Genomic DNA, 17466 nt, shown 5'->3' with positions numbered 1-17466 from the left:
AATGTCAAGTTTTGTAATGATTTGTATCATACACATTATTCGATTGTTTCATATTCCTATTGTAAAATCATGCCTAAACTTTTCAGTTTTTTGTTACCTTTTTTTACCTAAATCTAACTTATAAGATACCCTCCCCAAATTATTTACATTTTCCCAACTTACACTACTTATCAAACTGGAAATAAATATAAATATACCCAAACCCAAAGCCGTTACCTTGAAAGGTAACGACTATGAAGTCAGGTAGCATACTCATACAGATTTTGTATTATTCCGTGTGTTGAGAGAGCGCAACTCTGTTCAAATTTCATACAATTGTTATTGATAATTTCATCCAAGGTTTTAATCCCGGCCAGCTGATGTATCTCCGAATTTCACGTTCTGGGTGGAGAGTTTAGAATCATACGAATAATTTTGTTTTGTATGCGTTGAAGTTTTAATTTGGAGCACAGCACTCCCAAATGGGCATCGCATATGCGATAACTGGAAATATTATTTGTTTGTATACTGCAAGTTTATTCGTTAGAGATAATCGAGAGTATCTATTGATCAGGGGATACAATGACCTGATTAAAATGTTGCATCTTGTGTCTGTTTTGTCAATGTGTGCTCTGAAGGTAAGCTTTCGATCGAAAGTTAGACCCAGATACACTACTTCTGAAGACCATTCAATACTATTGCCATTAAGACTGACTGTCATATTTTTGACGTAGGACTACGTCTAACCGGAAGATATAGGGGGTGAAATGGAAATCTAGGCACTGAACAAGTAGGAAAAAATGCAAGATTTGGAACGCTTATAACTCGAGCATTTCTCAATAGATCGCAAAGGTTTTTGCATCAATTGATAGGAAATATATCTACGCATCTATCATAACGAATAACATTTCATTTTTCTTGAGATAAATGATTGAATAATTGTGAAATATCAAGCATTGTCAAAATGCACTATGTGCCCATTTTTGATTGGTCCATTTTGTGCTCCTCAAATCGTACCGACCAAAACGGGCAACCAGAGTAGCAGCGAAATATAATGAAGCACGATTGGAAAGGAAAAAGAAAAAACGAAAGATTGGTCGCAGTCTCACACATGCGTAATTCTCGAGCCAGCCAGTCAGCTTAAAAATCCCCGCTCCGCTGCCGTAACGATCATTCTCATCGAAACCGTACACCACATCGTTTCGCATCACATCAGATCAACAAACCAACACAAGCAGCCATGGTTGGACATGGCAAAGGAGGAAAAGTGAAGGGAAAGGCAAAATCCCGCTCGAACCTTGATCTGGAGTTCCCGCTCGTGTTGATCTGGAGTTCTCCGCAAGGGTAGCTAGGCCGAGCGCGTTAGTACCAGTGTACCAGTCCACCTAGCCGGCGTTATATAGTTTCGGCCGCCGGAGTGATGGAGTTAGCTGGCAAAGCTGCTCGCGACGATAAGAAAACCTGCATTCGGAACATAACACATTCGGTTCGGCGGACATCAAGACAACGGGCAGTTGCAGCGAATGGCGAGTGGCAAACGCAATCGCAAAACGGCATCAGGTAGCAGAAGAAAAAAGTTTGTTCTTTATACAAACTGCTTTGGTGGCAAATCCAGAACAAGGCGGCATCGAGGGCGTTCGAAATGGTTTTTTTCAAAACCACGAGTACTAAGTTTTCTAAATTGGAACCATTCCATAAAACAAGGCGCTTTTCAGGGCCATTAAACCTTCCAAAAAAGAGTTTAGGAAATAAAGTTCAATGCTTTCTAAAACATTATCCAAAATAATAATAAAACACAAATTGATGTTTTCATAATTTGTTTGCCAGGATTTGATGAGTATGTGAATTTGGCAGTTGTTCTGAGCTTATTGATAGTTGGGGACTTTCCTGATTATTCAATTTTCACCAATTCTTAAATTGTTTCCAGATTTAAAGTACAGTAATCTACAATTAGTTCGACATTTAGCTAATTGGACGGACATGTAAGGCGACTTATTTAGTTGGACATTTTTGTAAACATAGAGATCCAAATTATGACCCCACATTGAAAGTCGACACTGTACCACTGTCATCGCAAATGTTCAATTACAGGTTAAAATTACCTCCAATCCGGCACTGAGTGGTGGTAATGCGACGTGCCATTGAATGTAATTTACTGTAAAATATGTCACAAGCAGGATGGGAAGAAATTTTCCAACTGTGAAAGCTGTGGCGAGTGACAACAAATCGCTAAACAGGAAGGTTTAGCCGAACAAGATGGGAATATCGAGTGATAACAAAAACACAACACCAAAGGTTCTTTTCAGAACCATCAACATATTCATAAAGAGTAAACAGTAAACTAATCCATTTTTCAGGTAGATAGGTAGGTATTCACGTAGGTGAAGAAAATAAAACAATATATTTAAAATATATATTTAACAAAAGCTGTCCCCTTTGTATAGTCCTACGTCACTCCGGTTATGTCCCCGACATTACCCACCCGTCTTTTTTTTGAGGAGGAACAAGCTTTGGAGTGTTCTTGTGGGGAAACAATATAACTTGTGTCTTTGCGGCAATTATGCATATTTTCCAATTGTTGAAATATCAAGACAAAGCGTCTAACCCTCTTTGAAGTTTAGATCTTAGTTCTGTGATACTTCTGCCCTTGTAAATGATGGCAGTGTCATCTGCAAATAGTGACAGTTTCCCATCAGATGGGATTGCGGGAATATCTGAAGTGTAGATATTGAAAAGAATTGGTCCCAAGATGGATCCTTGAGGAACACCTGCATTCACAATGAATTTCTCCGATGAAATATTGTTTTTAGAAACATTGAACGCTCTATCAGAAAGATAATTTTTGATAATTTTTATCAAGTATGTAGGAAAACCAAAGTTCTGAAGCTTGTAAATGAGACCATTATGCCAAACATTATCAAATGCTTTTTCAACATCAAGAAGTGCCATGGCAGATGATTTTGAAACTGACTTGTTTCGTCTGATTATGTTGTATACTCTACGAAGCTGGTGAATGGTAGAGTGGCCTTTTCGGAATCCAAACTGCTCATCCAAAAATATATTGTGCTCATCTGCAAAAGCAAGAATGCGCGTTAATATAATTTTTTCGAATACTTTCGAAAATGCTGGGAGAAGGCTAATTGGTCGATAGCTCTTTGAAGAAGAAGGATCTTTTCCGGGTTTTAGTATCGGGATCACTTTTGCCAACTTCCAACTCGAGGGGAAGTAGCCAAGTGATAGACATCTGTTGAAGACAGAAGTCATAATTTCATATAAGTTGTTACTAAGATGTTTCAACTCAATGTTAAATATACTATCGAAGCCGGGGGCCTTCATATTCTTCAACGAGCGTATAACCGAGATAACCTCTGCAGTCGAGATGATTTCATTCTCTTGAGGTACAGAATGAATATTGTCAATAGCCCTTACAGTATCATTCGCCGAAGCTTCAAATGGACTTGTAATGTTCTGGCCAAGATTGTGTGAACTAGCGAAATGGTTGCCAATTGCATTAGCCTTTTCGGCAGGTGTTATCAATCGTTCTGAATTGTCAGGTTGTAGAAGAGGAGGAATAGGATTAGACTTGGTCTTGAGAATTTTAGCGAGCCTCCAAAATGGCTTGGAGTTATTCGGAAGTTTACTTATATCTTTTGCGAATTTTTTGTTACGGAGATCAATCATTCTGGTCTGGATAACCTTGGTTAACTGATTATACTGTCGTTTCCTCTCTCGAATACCAATACGTTGGTACTGTCTTCGAAAGGTGGTTCCGAAGTATAATCAAATGTTTAGTAATTGGATCAATTTGAACAGAGTCACTAACCTGAATCGTTTCTGGGATGTGGTTTTGGTGAGCCTCAATAACTGCAGTTTGAATATAGCTGACTGTTGTTTCGATATCTTCGGGAGATTCAAGAGGCTGATCGAGATCAATATTGTTGTCGATAAGCTGCTGGAATTCCACCCAATTCGCACGATGATAGTCTCGTCTACATTGTGGCCTCCTGACTACGACATTCACTCCCAATTCAACCATCACTGGGAAGTGATCCGAACTCAGCTCGTTAAGGGCAATAGGATCACCGATGTGGCGATCCATGTTGGTAATGAAGAAATCAATTATGGAATGTACTCCAGAACGAGAAATGCGAGTGGGGGTTGCTGGGCTAAGAATCCTGTAGTGCCCACACTGTAGATCATCATTTAGAGTCACTCCATTTTGATTCCTCCTTTGGTTTCCCCAGGGCTGATGTCGAGCATTAATGTCCCCGCCGATGACGTATTTCGACTGCCTTCGTGTTAGCTTGATGATATCGTTTTTAAGAAGTAACGCCGAGCCGTCTCTGATTGACGTCTGTTTGGGATAATAGACCGCAATCACGATAATAGGCCCAATCGATGTTGTGATTTCCGCCCCTATAGCTTCGATGATGTTAAGTTTGAAGCACGGCAAAAGTCGATATCTGATGTTATTTCTGATGGCTAGGGCAACACCTCCTCCACCAGAACCAGTACGATCCATTCTCAACAGACGATAATTCGGAACTCGAAGGTTAATATTCGGTTTAAGATGCGTCTCGGTAACGATAGCTACGTCGATGCTGTTTGTCACTAAGAAGTCAGTGAATTCGATGACCTTACTCTTGAGAGAGTAGGCATTCCAATTAATTAGCCTGAGAGATGACCGATCCATGATTATAATAAAAATATAGCATGACTTGCACTTGTTCCTGTTGGTTGCGACAACTTCTAGTCTGTCGATCTGGTTCAAGAAACAGGGTTGCAAGTTCTTGCATGCTATAAAGATCCTCACTAGAAGAAGAGTGAGGTGAAGACGTTGCCGTAGGTGGTAAACCAATAGCTGCAACCTTACTATAGCTCGGTTGCTCCTTTTTTTGGCTTTTCGCTAGAAGAGGCCGTTTGGGGGCAACCTGTAGGAAGTGGAAGAGGAGGAAGAACAGGAATCGTACGAGAAACCATTGGAGGGAACTCTTTATCAGTAAGTTCTGGAACCTTCTTCCTATTCTGCGTTTTATCAGTAGCTTGCTTCCGGATGCGTTTGAAATCCGTACGTTTTGTACAGCTACGGCTAGTGGCTTGGTGATTTTCGCCACAGTTGACACACTTGCGAGATTCTTCCTCTGGAAGCCTACAAGCGCTTGTTCGATGGTCAGCAGCACACTTGCCACAACGAGTTTTCATGTGGCAATTTTTTGTTCCATGACCGAAACCAAGACAATTAGTACATTGAGTGACGTCCCGATTTTGGGGTTTGTATCGGTCCCATTGTACCGTGATGTTAAAAATGGTCTTGATTTCCCTCAGACGCGTGATGTTGGTCGATCCTTTTTTAATGTGGATCAGATACAAAACATTGGAAAAGCCATTGTCTTCCAACGATCTTGTATTGTTCCGAATTGGGACAGGTAATCTTAATCCCTATGCTGCAGATTTTGAACACCGGTTGCAATTTCTGCGCCAGTAGCTCGGATCTCAAAGTACCGATGTCCTTTGATGTAGTGAAATAAGGCGGTACCTTCACCTTTTTATCAACATTGACTGGTTCCTCTCCAGTGTGGCCATCCAATAAAGCATAGCGGTTTCTTTCTAATATTGGCTCCTTGCCGGTATCCGATCGATGTCGTTTGTTGGTTCCATGTGGTATGCCTGGGTCGGTTGACCGTGTTTTCCCCATTATCGCAGTCCTCAAGGGCAGACAGGTGGTTGATGAATCGCAGGTAGACAATCTGAAAAGAGAAATAAATAACTTTTAAAAAACAGGTAGTAAATAGAGCTCCAAACACGTCCGTCTCCGTGGCCAAGCCCCATCATCGCTCACTTTATATAGCCATATAGTTAACGTTGTAGCGACCGCCTATATTTATTTATATTCTCTTTTTTGTCTCCCTCCTCCACCTTGTCCATAAGTTTCGCCCGTACTCGTGGTTGCTTGTGATGAATAACTGTTTGCTGCGGGAGCGCAGACAAAATGTATGGGAAAGTAGGGAATTCTTTCTTCCAATTTCTCATCAATTTGAACTTTATATGAGCTGAAAAACCGTAATGTATAGCATATAAACAATTGCTGAGGATATTTCCTATCAATGTGTGTATTTGGAACCAAAATCCATTCATCAATTGAGGAGGTATTAGTGTTCAAAAACTGAACACTTTTTCACACCGACATATTGAAATGAGCCCCTATATTGAAAGGTTAGACGTAGTCCTACGTCAAAAGTTCCGGATACACTGAAAAGGTTTAATGGCTTGCGTGGTTTTGTAGAATCATTTCGAGAAGCAACGATTCTTTCTCGCCTTTGCGAGAACAATACACTAATTGATCATATGTCACAAGTTGTGTCTTTATATCAAAGCACGCATTGTACTGAGTATTTAACGAGAGGCATCTTCTGTGCATCGCCATTAAACAAGCATCAAACACAGAAATATTCTGAGAATTTTCCTCAGAGAAGATGCAATACTTATACGCTAGCGACAGTTTACTTACTATGCAAGGGTGGAGTTTACTTCGCAAATATTCTCTTTTCGCCATCCCCCTTCGTTATTTATATTCTAGTGTATGGTGGAGAAACGGGAATGTTTCCAATTTTCATCAATTCAAACCATATACAGGCTATGGTATTGGTATGCAAATCTTTAAAATCCGTTCGCAGCAAAAATAGTTAATAATGTTAACTTTATTTCATAAAAACGTGACCTGTTTTCTGATTTGGCACCCTTAATGTAAGACGTAGTCCTACGTCAAAAACGAAGAAACTTACCGGTACTCCTATTAGCACAATCAATATAATTTTCTACGAATCCGATTTCTTCTGAAAGAATACCAAATCGATGTCATCATTTGATATTTTAGCCGACATTATTACAGCTACTTCTGTCCTGTCTGCCCTTTTAATATTTTATATTTATGATAGACCTTTCATCGCAATTTGTGCCATTTAATTGCCACCCATAATGTCAATTGTTTACTTTCATGTCACTGCAGGGGAAATAAATACGAACCCTCGTAATATCCCCCCTGTTGCCAATGTGTTTCGCCCCGGCTGAATGGTGTGATATGAGTCGTGAACGAAGATGCAAGAGTGCTCGGAACTAGTTTGACGAGCACATGTTCGAACTCGATTCCGGGTGGACAGGAGTGCAGAATCGCTAGAAGATAATTGTTTTTCTGTGTCTGTCTAGCGAACACACCCCGCTTCGGGTGACCGTTGGAGGAAAAGAGAGAGAGTTATATGCAGACCTCTGTGACTTGTGTGTATGATGATGGAAAGCGGATTCAGTGAGGCGAACGTGTTTCATAGTAGAAGCAAATCGCCGTCGAGTGTGAGACAGAATGAGTCTGACAACGACACGAAGAAGTCGTCGTCTGTTCGAATTGTGGGAGGTTTTGGGTGCCCCCGATCGGTTAGGCACACACAACACTTGTATGCAAATTATTATAAAATTTGAATAGGAATACAGCACCGGTAAGGTGCGTTTATTTCGGGATCGGGTCAGTGGGATTAGATACAAAATGGGTTGAATTCAGAAACACCCGCGTGAATGAGAATGAGAATTGAGAATGATTGATTGCGACATTTATGGGTACACTGAAACAAAGTTTGGATAACAACAACAAAGTATTTTCAACCTTTTCATGTTTAATTAATTGATTCAATTCAAATTTTCTCCGGTAAACAAAATATAAAACATCAATTTGCTTTTTATTATTTCGAATATCGCTTTAGAATGCATCGAAGTGTATAGAAATAACTATTTAGTGAAAAGTTCGGTGAATAGCGCCATATTTTTATTAAATGGATTTATTTTTGTTTTCGCTGGCCATATATCGAAATTTGTGTGTTTATTGACAACGCACTGACTCCGATGACAACATTTGGGCTGCCGTTTAGGGCTGTCCACACACCACGTGGACAGAAAATGCACGATTTCAGACTCCCCCTCCCTCTTCGTTGACAAGCGTGGACATTTATATACCCCTCCCCCGGTTGTCCACGTGGACATTTTTCATTATTTTATTAGAATAATTGTGGAACTAACTAAATTGCACATGAATTAAATTTTATTTCAGTTTATGTTTATTTTATTTCAAATTTTACTAGCTGTAGTCTGCCTGCCACGCGTTTAATAATACAAATTTTAATATAAAACTAGAAGAAACGCTTTGCTGTACACAGAGTGGCAACACAAAGAATTTATTTCATATGAGTTTGATTGTGAAATACTTGTAATATTTTGTTTTTCTATTGTAATATATGCTATAATCCCGTCTGCTGCATGGGCTCCGATTTTTGAATTTTGTAATCGGGCATTACTAATACGCTGAATACTAACACTAACTTAAGGATGAACTCATCTGAGAGTATATTCAATAAACTCTTCACTTGAATTACGGCCGGCTAAACGACAAGACGTTTTTATTCCTTGTCACGGATATCACATGGCGCTGTAGCAAAATCGCCATTGGAGATAGTTTTAGAAGTACGAACTCGAAAAGTGATCACCTTGTTAATTTTGGTGAATTGTGTTAAGTGAGATGACGAGAGGAAAGCTTAAATCCTCGGACTCGCCGATCTCGGGACGCTCTGAGGTCAAAGCATTGCTGCCACCAACGCTGCCTCCGCCGCCGCCATTGCAAACTTCGGGCAACATCCACGCGAATTGGATGAAATTCAAGCAAGCCTTCGAATACTGGATGAAGGGCGCCGGCCATGAAAGATGCGAAAACGATGTAAAAGTAGCAATTTTACTATCGGTCATCGGTTCCGAAGGGATGGATGTATTCAACATTTTACCGCTCCACCCGGACAATAAGGACGATTTCGATGAGGTTATGGGAGCTTTCGATGACTATTGCGGACAGAAGAAAAACGTGCTCTTCGAACGATTTATGTTCACCCATCGTCGGCAACTTGAGGGCGAGAAATTCGACGATTTTCTACGGGAAATCACAACGCTTGTGAAGACTTGCGAGTACGGGAACCTGCGAGACAGTTTATTGAGGGACCAAATTGTCTTTGGATTGCACGATCGATCGTTTGCGGACATGCTGATGGTGAAGGACGCCAAGGAATTGACTTTGGGGAAGACCATTGAAGCCTGCAAAATCGAGGAACAACGGAGCGATCAAGCGAAAATCATGAGCCACGGGGAACCAGGAACTTCGGGACGTGTGGATCTGGTCTGCAGAAAGGGGGGTTCCACGGGGAAAAGGATGAGTAAAGATAGAAATGAATTTCAAAACCGGCGGAGAGTTAACAGCTCACAAAAGTGTACTAACCAGAATACTAATACTAATAGTAATAAGAAATTCGCCAAGCCCAATGCTAAAGTCAGTCTTTCTAATTGCAGCTATTGTGGTTATGACCATATAAAAGGCAAATGTCCAGCATACGGGAAAACCTGTTCGGCATGCGGCCGGCAGAATCATTTTAGTTCTGTCTGTAGAAACCGTTCTCAGACCAAACAGGCTGGAGAGTTATCACTTTGCTATATGGATGTGCTAGAATCCAACATTGGATCTCCCTGGCGTGAGGTTATCAAGATCGGCAATATGGATGTGTCCTTCAAGCTTGACATAGGCGCGGACGTCAATGTGCTTCCGGCACGGGTTCTTTCGAAGATTGGAGTGACTGAACTCGAAGATGTTTCTATTGTTCTGTAAGGATTCGGGACGTCGTCGAAAATTCAGCCACTTGGTAAGAAAACACTGCATGTGTTGTCCCGTGGCGTTATGCATGATTTTGAATTTGTAATTGTCGATCTAGAGGTAAATCCAATACTGGACCTGAAGAGTGTTGAATTGGGATTAATAAAACGTGTTTTCGGTATTCAGTCGCATAACACTGCAGAAAAATTCGTAGAAAAGAATTCAGATGTTTTTACAGGTATCAGTTGTTTCAAACAGCAGTATCGGTTGAAAATAGATCCTCGAGCTATCCCTTCTGCTAAACCCCCTCGTCGAGTTGCGTTCGCTTTATTGGACAAGTTGAAACTGGAACTTGAAAGTTTATGTGAGAACAACATTATTTTACCTGTTGATGAACCCACGGAATGGATTTCTAATTTGACTATTGTAGAAAAGCCCGATAAGTCTTTAAGACTTTGTTTGGATCCCCGTGATTTGAACAAGGTTCTTCTGAAAGAACCTTATTTGATTCCAACCATCGATGACTTGAGGATCAAATTAGCTAACAAACAAATATTTTCGGTACTAGATCTTAAAGATGGATTTTTTCAGATAAAATTGGACATGAAATCGAGCTTTCTATGCTCTTTTAACACCCCTTATTTGGTGTATCGCTACAATCGATTACCATTCGGTTTATCGGTTTCTCCTGAAATTTCCCAAAAATTCAATGAAGAAAATTTCGCGGATATTGATGGTGTTTTTGTCTATATTGACGATCTTCTTATTTTTGCTGATAATATTCAACAACATGATCGTATAATGATGGAAGTTATCAGGGAAGCTCGAGAAAGAAACATCAAATTCAAAGCGAAAAAGCTACAATACCGCGTTAAAAAGGTTTGTTTTTTGGGTCATGAAATTTCAGTAAAGGGGTTTCGCCCGGATCAAGGACGTTTGGATGAATTAAGGCACCATCGAGTAAGCTTGAATTGCAAAAAATACTAGGTATGATTAACTACATAAGAACATTTATTCCCAATTTGGCAGAGCTATCAAAGCCATTGCGGGAATTATTGAAGAAGAATTGTCTTTTTTCTTGGACTAAAACTCATGAGAATTGTCTTGATAAAATTAAACATTTGATAAAAGAATCTCCCTATCGCTGTGCATTTGATGACAAAAAACCAATAAAACTTCAGTTTGATGCTTCTCAATTCGGCCTAGGAGCCTGCCTTCTGCAGGACGGAAACCCTGTAGCGTTCTCATCACGAAGTTTGAACGATGCAGAGCAACGGTATGCACAAATTGAAAAAGAGATGTTGTCGATTGTGTTTGGATGTAAAAAATTTCATAACTACGTTTATGGTAGACAGTTTACAGTAGAAAGTGATCATAAACCTCTAGTTGCTACATTGGATAAACCGTTGTGTGCTATTCCTTCTTCTAGACGCGATTTGAAATTAAACTATTTACCAGGAAAATATATGTACATTGCAGATGTACTTTCTCGTTTCTTCAAGAAAACAATAGATCCAGATGAGATCGAAGAGGATCTCACTGGATACGTTCACACATTGAATATCAGTGACAATAGGAAACAACAGTTTTCTGTTGCTACACCAAATGATCCCACACTTGGGAAATTTTTAGAAATTTACCACAAGGGCTGGCCTAAGAATAGAAAAGCTCTCCATCAGAATATCCGATACCTTTGGAAGTACAAAAATGATTTATGTGTTGAAGACAATATCGTTTTCATGAACGATAGAATATTTGTGCCATTGAGCCTTCGCCAGACTGTATTGAACTGGCTACATATTGGTCATTTCGGGATTGAAAAACCCAAAGCGAGAGCCAGAGAACTATTTTTCTGGCCTGGCTTGTCGACAGACGTAGAAAACAAAATAAGTGAGTGTAAATTATGTTCAAAATATTCAAAACAGAACATCAAGGAACCGTTAATTCAGCAAGAAATTCCTAAAATTCCTTATCATAAGCTTGGAATGGATTTGCTTGACTTTGAAGGCAAACCTTTCTTAGTAGTTGTTGATTATTTTTCGAAATGGCTTGATATTATTAAATTGAATAACAAAACAGCATCCTCAATTATTGACAAACTAATTGATTTATTTGCCACTCATGGACATTCACGAGCAGTTATAGCAGATAATATGCCATTTGGGTCCAAAGAATTTAGAAGCTTCTCGAAAGAATTCGAATTTGATCTAATAACATCTAGTCCACACTACCCCAAATCAAATGGTCTTGCTGAAAAGTATGTGCACATCGCTAAAAATGTATTACGAAAATCAAAAGAATCTAATATCGATTTTCGAAAAGCTCTATTAGAGTATAGGAACACACCCCTGAAAAGTTTAAAAGCTTCCCCTGCTGAGTTACTCATGAGTCGTAGATGCAACACATACTTACCTGCTTCTAACAACTTACTGATCCCAAAAGTAAATAATTCTAGTCGCGAGTTACGAATTAAACATTCTAGGCAACAGGAACACTATTATGATAGAAACAGCAAGGGCAGAGGTGAACTTGCGGTGGGAGATAAGGTGGCTTATTTAGACAAAAATGGTACTTGGCTCGAGGTTTCAATCATATCGCTGGCCGATACCCCCAGATCCTACTGTATACGCAACTATGAAGGTTCAGTTTATCGGAGAAATAAGCATCACTTAAAAAAAAAAAATAAAACCAATCGTCAATCACTTAATCCAGAGTGTGTGTCGGATCGGAACGTGAGTGGTCATGTTAGTATGGGTAACAATAAGCAGTCTTCGTGTGAAGTCAAAACAAATTCCGAAAGTTCTCACTCTGGATGCCAACGCGAAGTTAGGAGAAGTGAACGACTGAAGAATAAACACTAGTGAGATCCAATTTAGATTTCTTTGACTTGCACAAATTTGATTTGTTGAACTAGATTCCTGAATTTTCAATTGAAATTATTACATCTCCTCAAATACATAAAATTGTTAGTTTTTAAGTGTACATAGTAGGTTTAAGGATTTTGTTTATATTCTTCATTTGAGGGGGAGATGTAATATATGCTATAATCCCGTCTGCTGCATAGGCTCCGATTTTTGAATTTTGTAATCGGGCATTACTAATACGCTGAATACTAACACTAACTTAAGGATGAGCTCATCTGAGAGTATATTCAATAAACTCTTCACTTGAATTACGGCCGGCTAAACGACAAGACGTTTTTATTCCTTGTCACGGATATCACATCTATTATCTGCGAAGATTTAAAGGCTACCTGGTTTGCCAACATGGAAACGCGCAATATACAGTTGAACAATCCGCTTCCGAACATAAACCACACAATTCCAATTGATCTTGAGCAACGCCAAACGATTAAAAATAGATGGATTTAAAATCGTTATCAGATACAATTTTAGTTCACGGATTTTCGAACACTTGCAAGGAAATGTGTTTGCTGTCACATAAAATACATATTCAATACTAAAAATTTAATCTACACAGCTTTATTTCAAAAGTGTCCTTATTTCATCTGGAAATCTTAAAGCTCCCTGAGCAACAACTATCCTTGAAGTGGATTGTATATTGTGTCATAATATAAGTTCCATCTGTGTCGAACTTTTAGAGTTTTCGAAGCGCACAAAAACGAACAGAACAATTTTATATGCATAATTTTTTTTTATCAATTAAATAAAGTAGGAAGTAGCTATACAAATAATGATGACATAAGAATAAGAAATACAGCATTTTCAAGCTACAAATTTCTAATTTAGGGTTATCGTACGTAATTATTTGTAGTTTCATGTCTATATGCGTTGCCGTTGCTGGAAAAGATAAATCGGTATTGGATTGCTTTCAAAGTTCCTACAGATTTTAAAAATCTATTCTCAATAACAATCCAATCAACCTGATTATTTCGCTTCCATTTGATGCATAGAAAGTTTCAGTTGAACTATTTTCTACAGTGGTATTCTCTATCGAATGAAAAATTATCCTTTAATTTTGAATTAAGAATATTTCATGAAATAATGAACGCACAGCAAATCGATGGTCAAAACTGTCCACTGCAAACTTGAAAATACTCTATACGAAGTTCAATTGTTTTGACGAATGCATTATTTTATAACAGAATTACATGTTTCAAAAATCACTCATATTTTCCGATGACGCAATTTGCTCCTCTTTTTTTTGTCGAGTATAGTTCCAGAATACGATTCGTCACAGGAAATGTCGGTTCATTTACATACTCGATTCATTTTTAAGCTACTTGGAGATCACCTGACCAACAAACAGAAAATCAAATCGACCACGTACTAATCGACGGAAAATTATTCTCCGACATCATCAATGTTCGTACGTATCGCAGTGCGAATATAGATTCGGACCACTACCTAGTTGCAGTATGCATGCGCGCAAAACTGTCAACAGTGTATAACACGAGACGAAGTCGAACGCCGCGGCCCAACACTGAGCAACTACGAGACACCGCTGTTGCCATGGAACACTCGCAGCAGCTGGAGGCAGCACTACCAACGGAAGAGCAACTAGGCGCAGCTACTCTTGAAGATGGCTGGAGGGATATTCGTACAGCCATTGGTTGCACTGCTATAGCGGCGCTAGGTACGACAGCCCCGAACCAAAGGAACGGCTGGTTTGACAGCGAATGCAAGCAGTTAGTTGAGGAGAAGAATGCAGCCAGAGCGAAAATACTGCAGCACCGTACGAGAGCTAACGTGGAACGATACAGACAGGCGAGGAACAGGCAAAACACGATCTTCCGCACGAAAAAGCGCCAGCAGGAAGACAGGGATCGCGAAGCGATGGAACACCTGTACCACGCAAACGATGCACGGAAGTTTTACGCTGCTCTTTCGCGCAACCAGACTCAGCTATGTTATGCACGCACGAACATCAGTTCTCCCTCGACTTCCGAAGCAACCCGGCGATGGGTTGTCTCCACACACTGTTCTTCCTGTTGCTTCCAGCAGCTGTACTGCTGCACATCTACATCCGGCAGAAGTATTCGTACTGGGTGAATCGCAATGTGCCTTACGTTCCGGGACGCTTACCAATGGGATCTCCGAAGGGCATGGGTCGCACGCGTCACGCCAGCCATGTGATGGATGACATATATCGACAGTTCAAAGGCACCTTTGGTGCTGTATGGTTGTACGTGTTTATGCAACCCGTGCTGTTGCTGTGGGACTTGGATCTAGTGAAGCAGGTTCTGGTGAAAGATTTTAACAGTTGTCATGATCGAGGCATATATTTTAACGCACGGGACGACCCACTGTCGGCTAATCTGTTCGCCATAGAGGGCGAGAGATGGCGTTTTCTAAGGAACAAACTAAGACCTACATTCACTTCCGGTAAGATTAAGAACGAGTTTCTGACGATGAGAGAAATTGGCGATGAGTTTTTGCACAGCTTCGACAAGTATGCAAAGGAGAAGCAACCGGCGAATGCAAAGGCTATGGCGCAACGATTAACTGTGATGTGATCGGATCGTGTGCGTTTGGATTGGAGTGTAATTCGTTGAAGAACGAGGACTCGAAGTTGCTGACTATCGGTGATCAGATGATTAAACCAAATCTGATGCAAATAATACGGATCTTTTTCACTGTTAGCTTTGGGAAGTTGTCACGAAAACTGGGGCTTGTTCAGACTCCGCCGGAAGTGACGGCCTTCTTTATGGACATCGTGCACAGCGCGGTGGAATATCGAGAAAAAAATGACATAATGCGTCCCGACTTTCTTCAACTTCTGATACAATTGAAGGATAAGGGAACGGTGGAGGAAGAAGCTGAGGAGTCCTTTGGCAAGCTAACGATGGATGAAGTCGTCGCTTAGGCCTTTGTGTTCTTTCTTGGAGGCTTCGAGACTTCGTCTACGGCTCTGTCACTTGCGCTTTTTGAGTTGGCGAACAATCCGGCGATTCAAGAGAAGACACGTGAGGAAATTAGACGTGTTTCAGCGGCTCACGATAATAATATCACTTATGAGGCACTTAAAGAAATGACGTACGTGGAGCAGGTCGTCAATGGTGAATTTTTATAATTCCATTTTTGAAGCAATTTATAGTGGCTTGCTTTTTTGTAGAGACACTTCGTCGATATCCACCGGTGGGAGGTATGATGCGCGTTGCAAATCAACCGCATCACATCATCTCTCCCGAGGTCACCATCGAGAAGGGCATAATGGTGATGATTCCGGTGTACGCGATTCACAACGATCCGCAGATCTACCCGGAACCGTTCCGTTTCGATCCGGATCGGTTCACGCCGGAGGACGCTTTTTTGTCTTTAACACTAAAATCACAACTTTTGAATGTTCCAAATAATTTCCAAAAAAATCTGATGGTGCAGAGCCACCATAAACTTCCACAAGCATTCGATGCGCTTCAGCTGCCCTTTTCTTCCAATGTGAACAGGAAATTAACTTCTCGCAAATGCTGCAATCTGTTCCTTTGTGTCAATGCACGCAATGAGTATTCATAGTGAGTGCAATCGCGGCGAACTTTGGCACACTGACACAGGCGCTTAAACTCGGTCAATGGTAATTATATTTCACATTTCTTAATCGCTTCTATCTATTTTTGGTAACGCATAAAAACAACAATGTATGCGTTTCATACAAAATACAGAAGCGCTCTCGCCCTGCCAGCATGAAAGTCGACGATGTGTCCCCATAAAAAAATGCACCACTATTTGCGATATCTTCAATTCGTTCATTCTTCCTTTATAGAACCTTTGTGTGCTGTATAAACAATAGGAAAGAATGTTGTCTGCTCGCTAGCTGGATCGGGACTGTGATTTAAAATCGTGAATGGCCATTAAGTTTAAAACGAGCGGAGCTTGTATTGCAATATTTCCTTTCTCCACATTGTCCGTGGAACCAATTTGCATATCGAGCGAGCGATATGATTCGCTGTGATATATAAATATTGTTTCTCGCTAATACACTAGTTGCTCGTTGTTGATAGCACGAATAGGTAAGCACGGATATGCAAAAAAAGAACAAATGTATGGGAAAATGGGATTGCTTCCAGTTTTGTTTAGTTTAAACCGTTCACAGATTAGGGAATCATAATGTATCAAACAAATAGTAGAGAATTTCAAATTAAATGTTCATGCATAACATAAAATAATCGTTCATGGCGAAGACAGTTATCAACATAACTTAGTTTCATAAAACGTAATCTGTTCTCTGATTTTGCACCCTTACTGAAAGACGTCGTCTTACGTCATAAATACTCTGTTGAGCTTCCCCGTTTGACCGAATCCGAATTTCCGGGTGAGTTCTAAATCCTCGGCTAGTATGGCTAGGTTAGGTATGGCTAGTAGGTTCAATTGGAAATTTTTTCAACATGCCTTGGGTTCACTGTTGTGCCTGTATTGTCGGCTAGAATTGAGCTTGGTTCTGCGCTGCTGTCTGGACTCGAGAACGATCGCACTAGATAACAAGATAACTGTAAATCTCAACGTGTCATGCAATTTTAAGACATCATTTTTTTTAAAACCCCGATTTCCGGTGATTTTTCGGTTTTTAAAAAACTTTAATTTTAACGTCTGCGGCACCAGTAAATGAAGTCCGAATGAGCTAATATTTTTCATAGGGTATATTATTGTGCAAATCAACATTTCGTAGCAAGTTCCAAATGAAAAATCGAGATAACTATTTTTATTGGCACCCTAAACCATACTTTTCGTTTGGTATTCCGAAAGAGTAGTCCCAGAGTGCTGATTTTTGGTAAACAAAATTTTCGAGATGACACTAGATCTCGACGTTCATTTAAGACATTTGACATAAACAAAAATTTTCGAAAACCCCGATTTCCTTCC

General features: G+C 40.1%; 1 protein-coding gene and 1 pseudogene across 1 annotated transcript; both read left to right on the top strand.

Moving 5' to 3' along the window:
- Window positions 1–8408: 8408 nt before the first annotated feature.
- LOC129779642 (uncharacterized) lies at window positions 8409–10203 on the top strand. Its single transcript, XM_055787231.1, has one exon. It carries the CDS (start codon window positions 8537–8539, stop codon window positions 9662–9664), a length of 1128 nt encoding a protein of 375 aa, XP_055643206.1. The 5' UTR covers window positions 8409–8536; the 3' UTR covers window positions 9665–10203.
- Window positions 10204–14570: 4367 nt separating this feature from the next.
- Window positions 14571–16122, top strand: LOC129774356 (cytochrome P450 6a8-like; annotated as a pseudogene).
- Window positions 16123–17466: the final 1344 nt, after the last annotated feature.

The sequence above is a fragment of the Toxorhynchites rutilus genome, chromosome 3 (assembly GCF_029784135.1).
Source record: "Toxorhynchites rutilus septentrionalis strain SRP chromosome 3, ASM2978413v1, whole genome shotgun sequence".
Lineage (NCBI taxonomy): Eukaryota > Metazoa > Arthropoda > Insecta > Diptera > Culicidae > Toxorhynchites > Toxorhynchites rutilus.
This window is presented reverse-complemented; position numbering and strand designations above follow the sequence as displayed.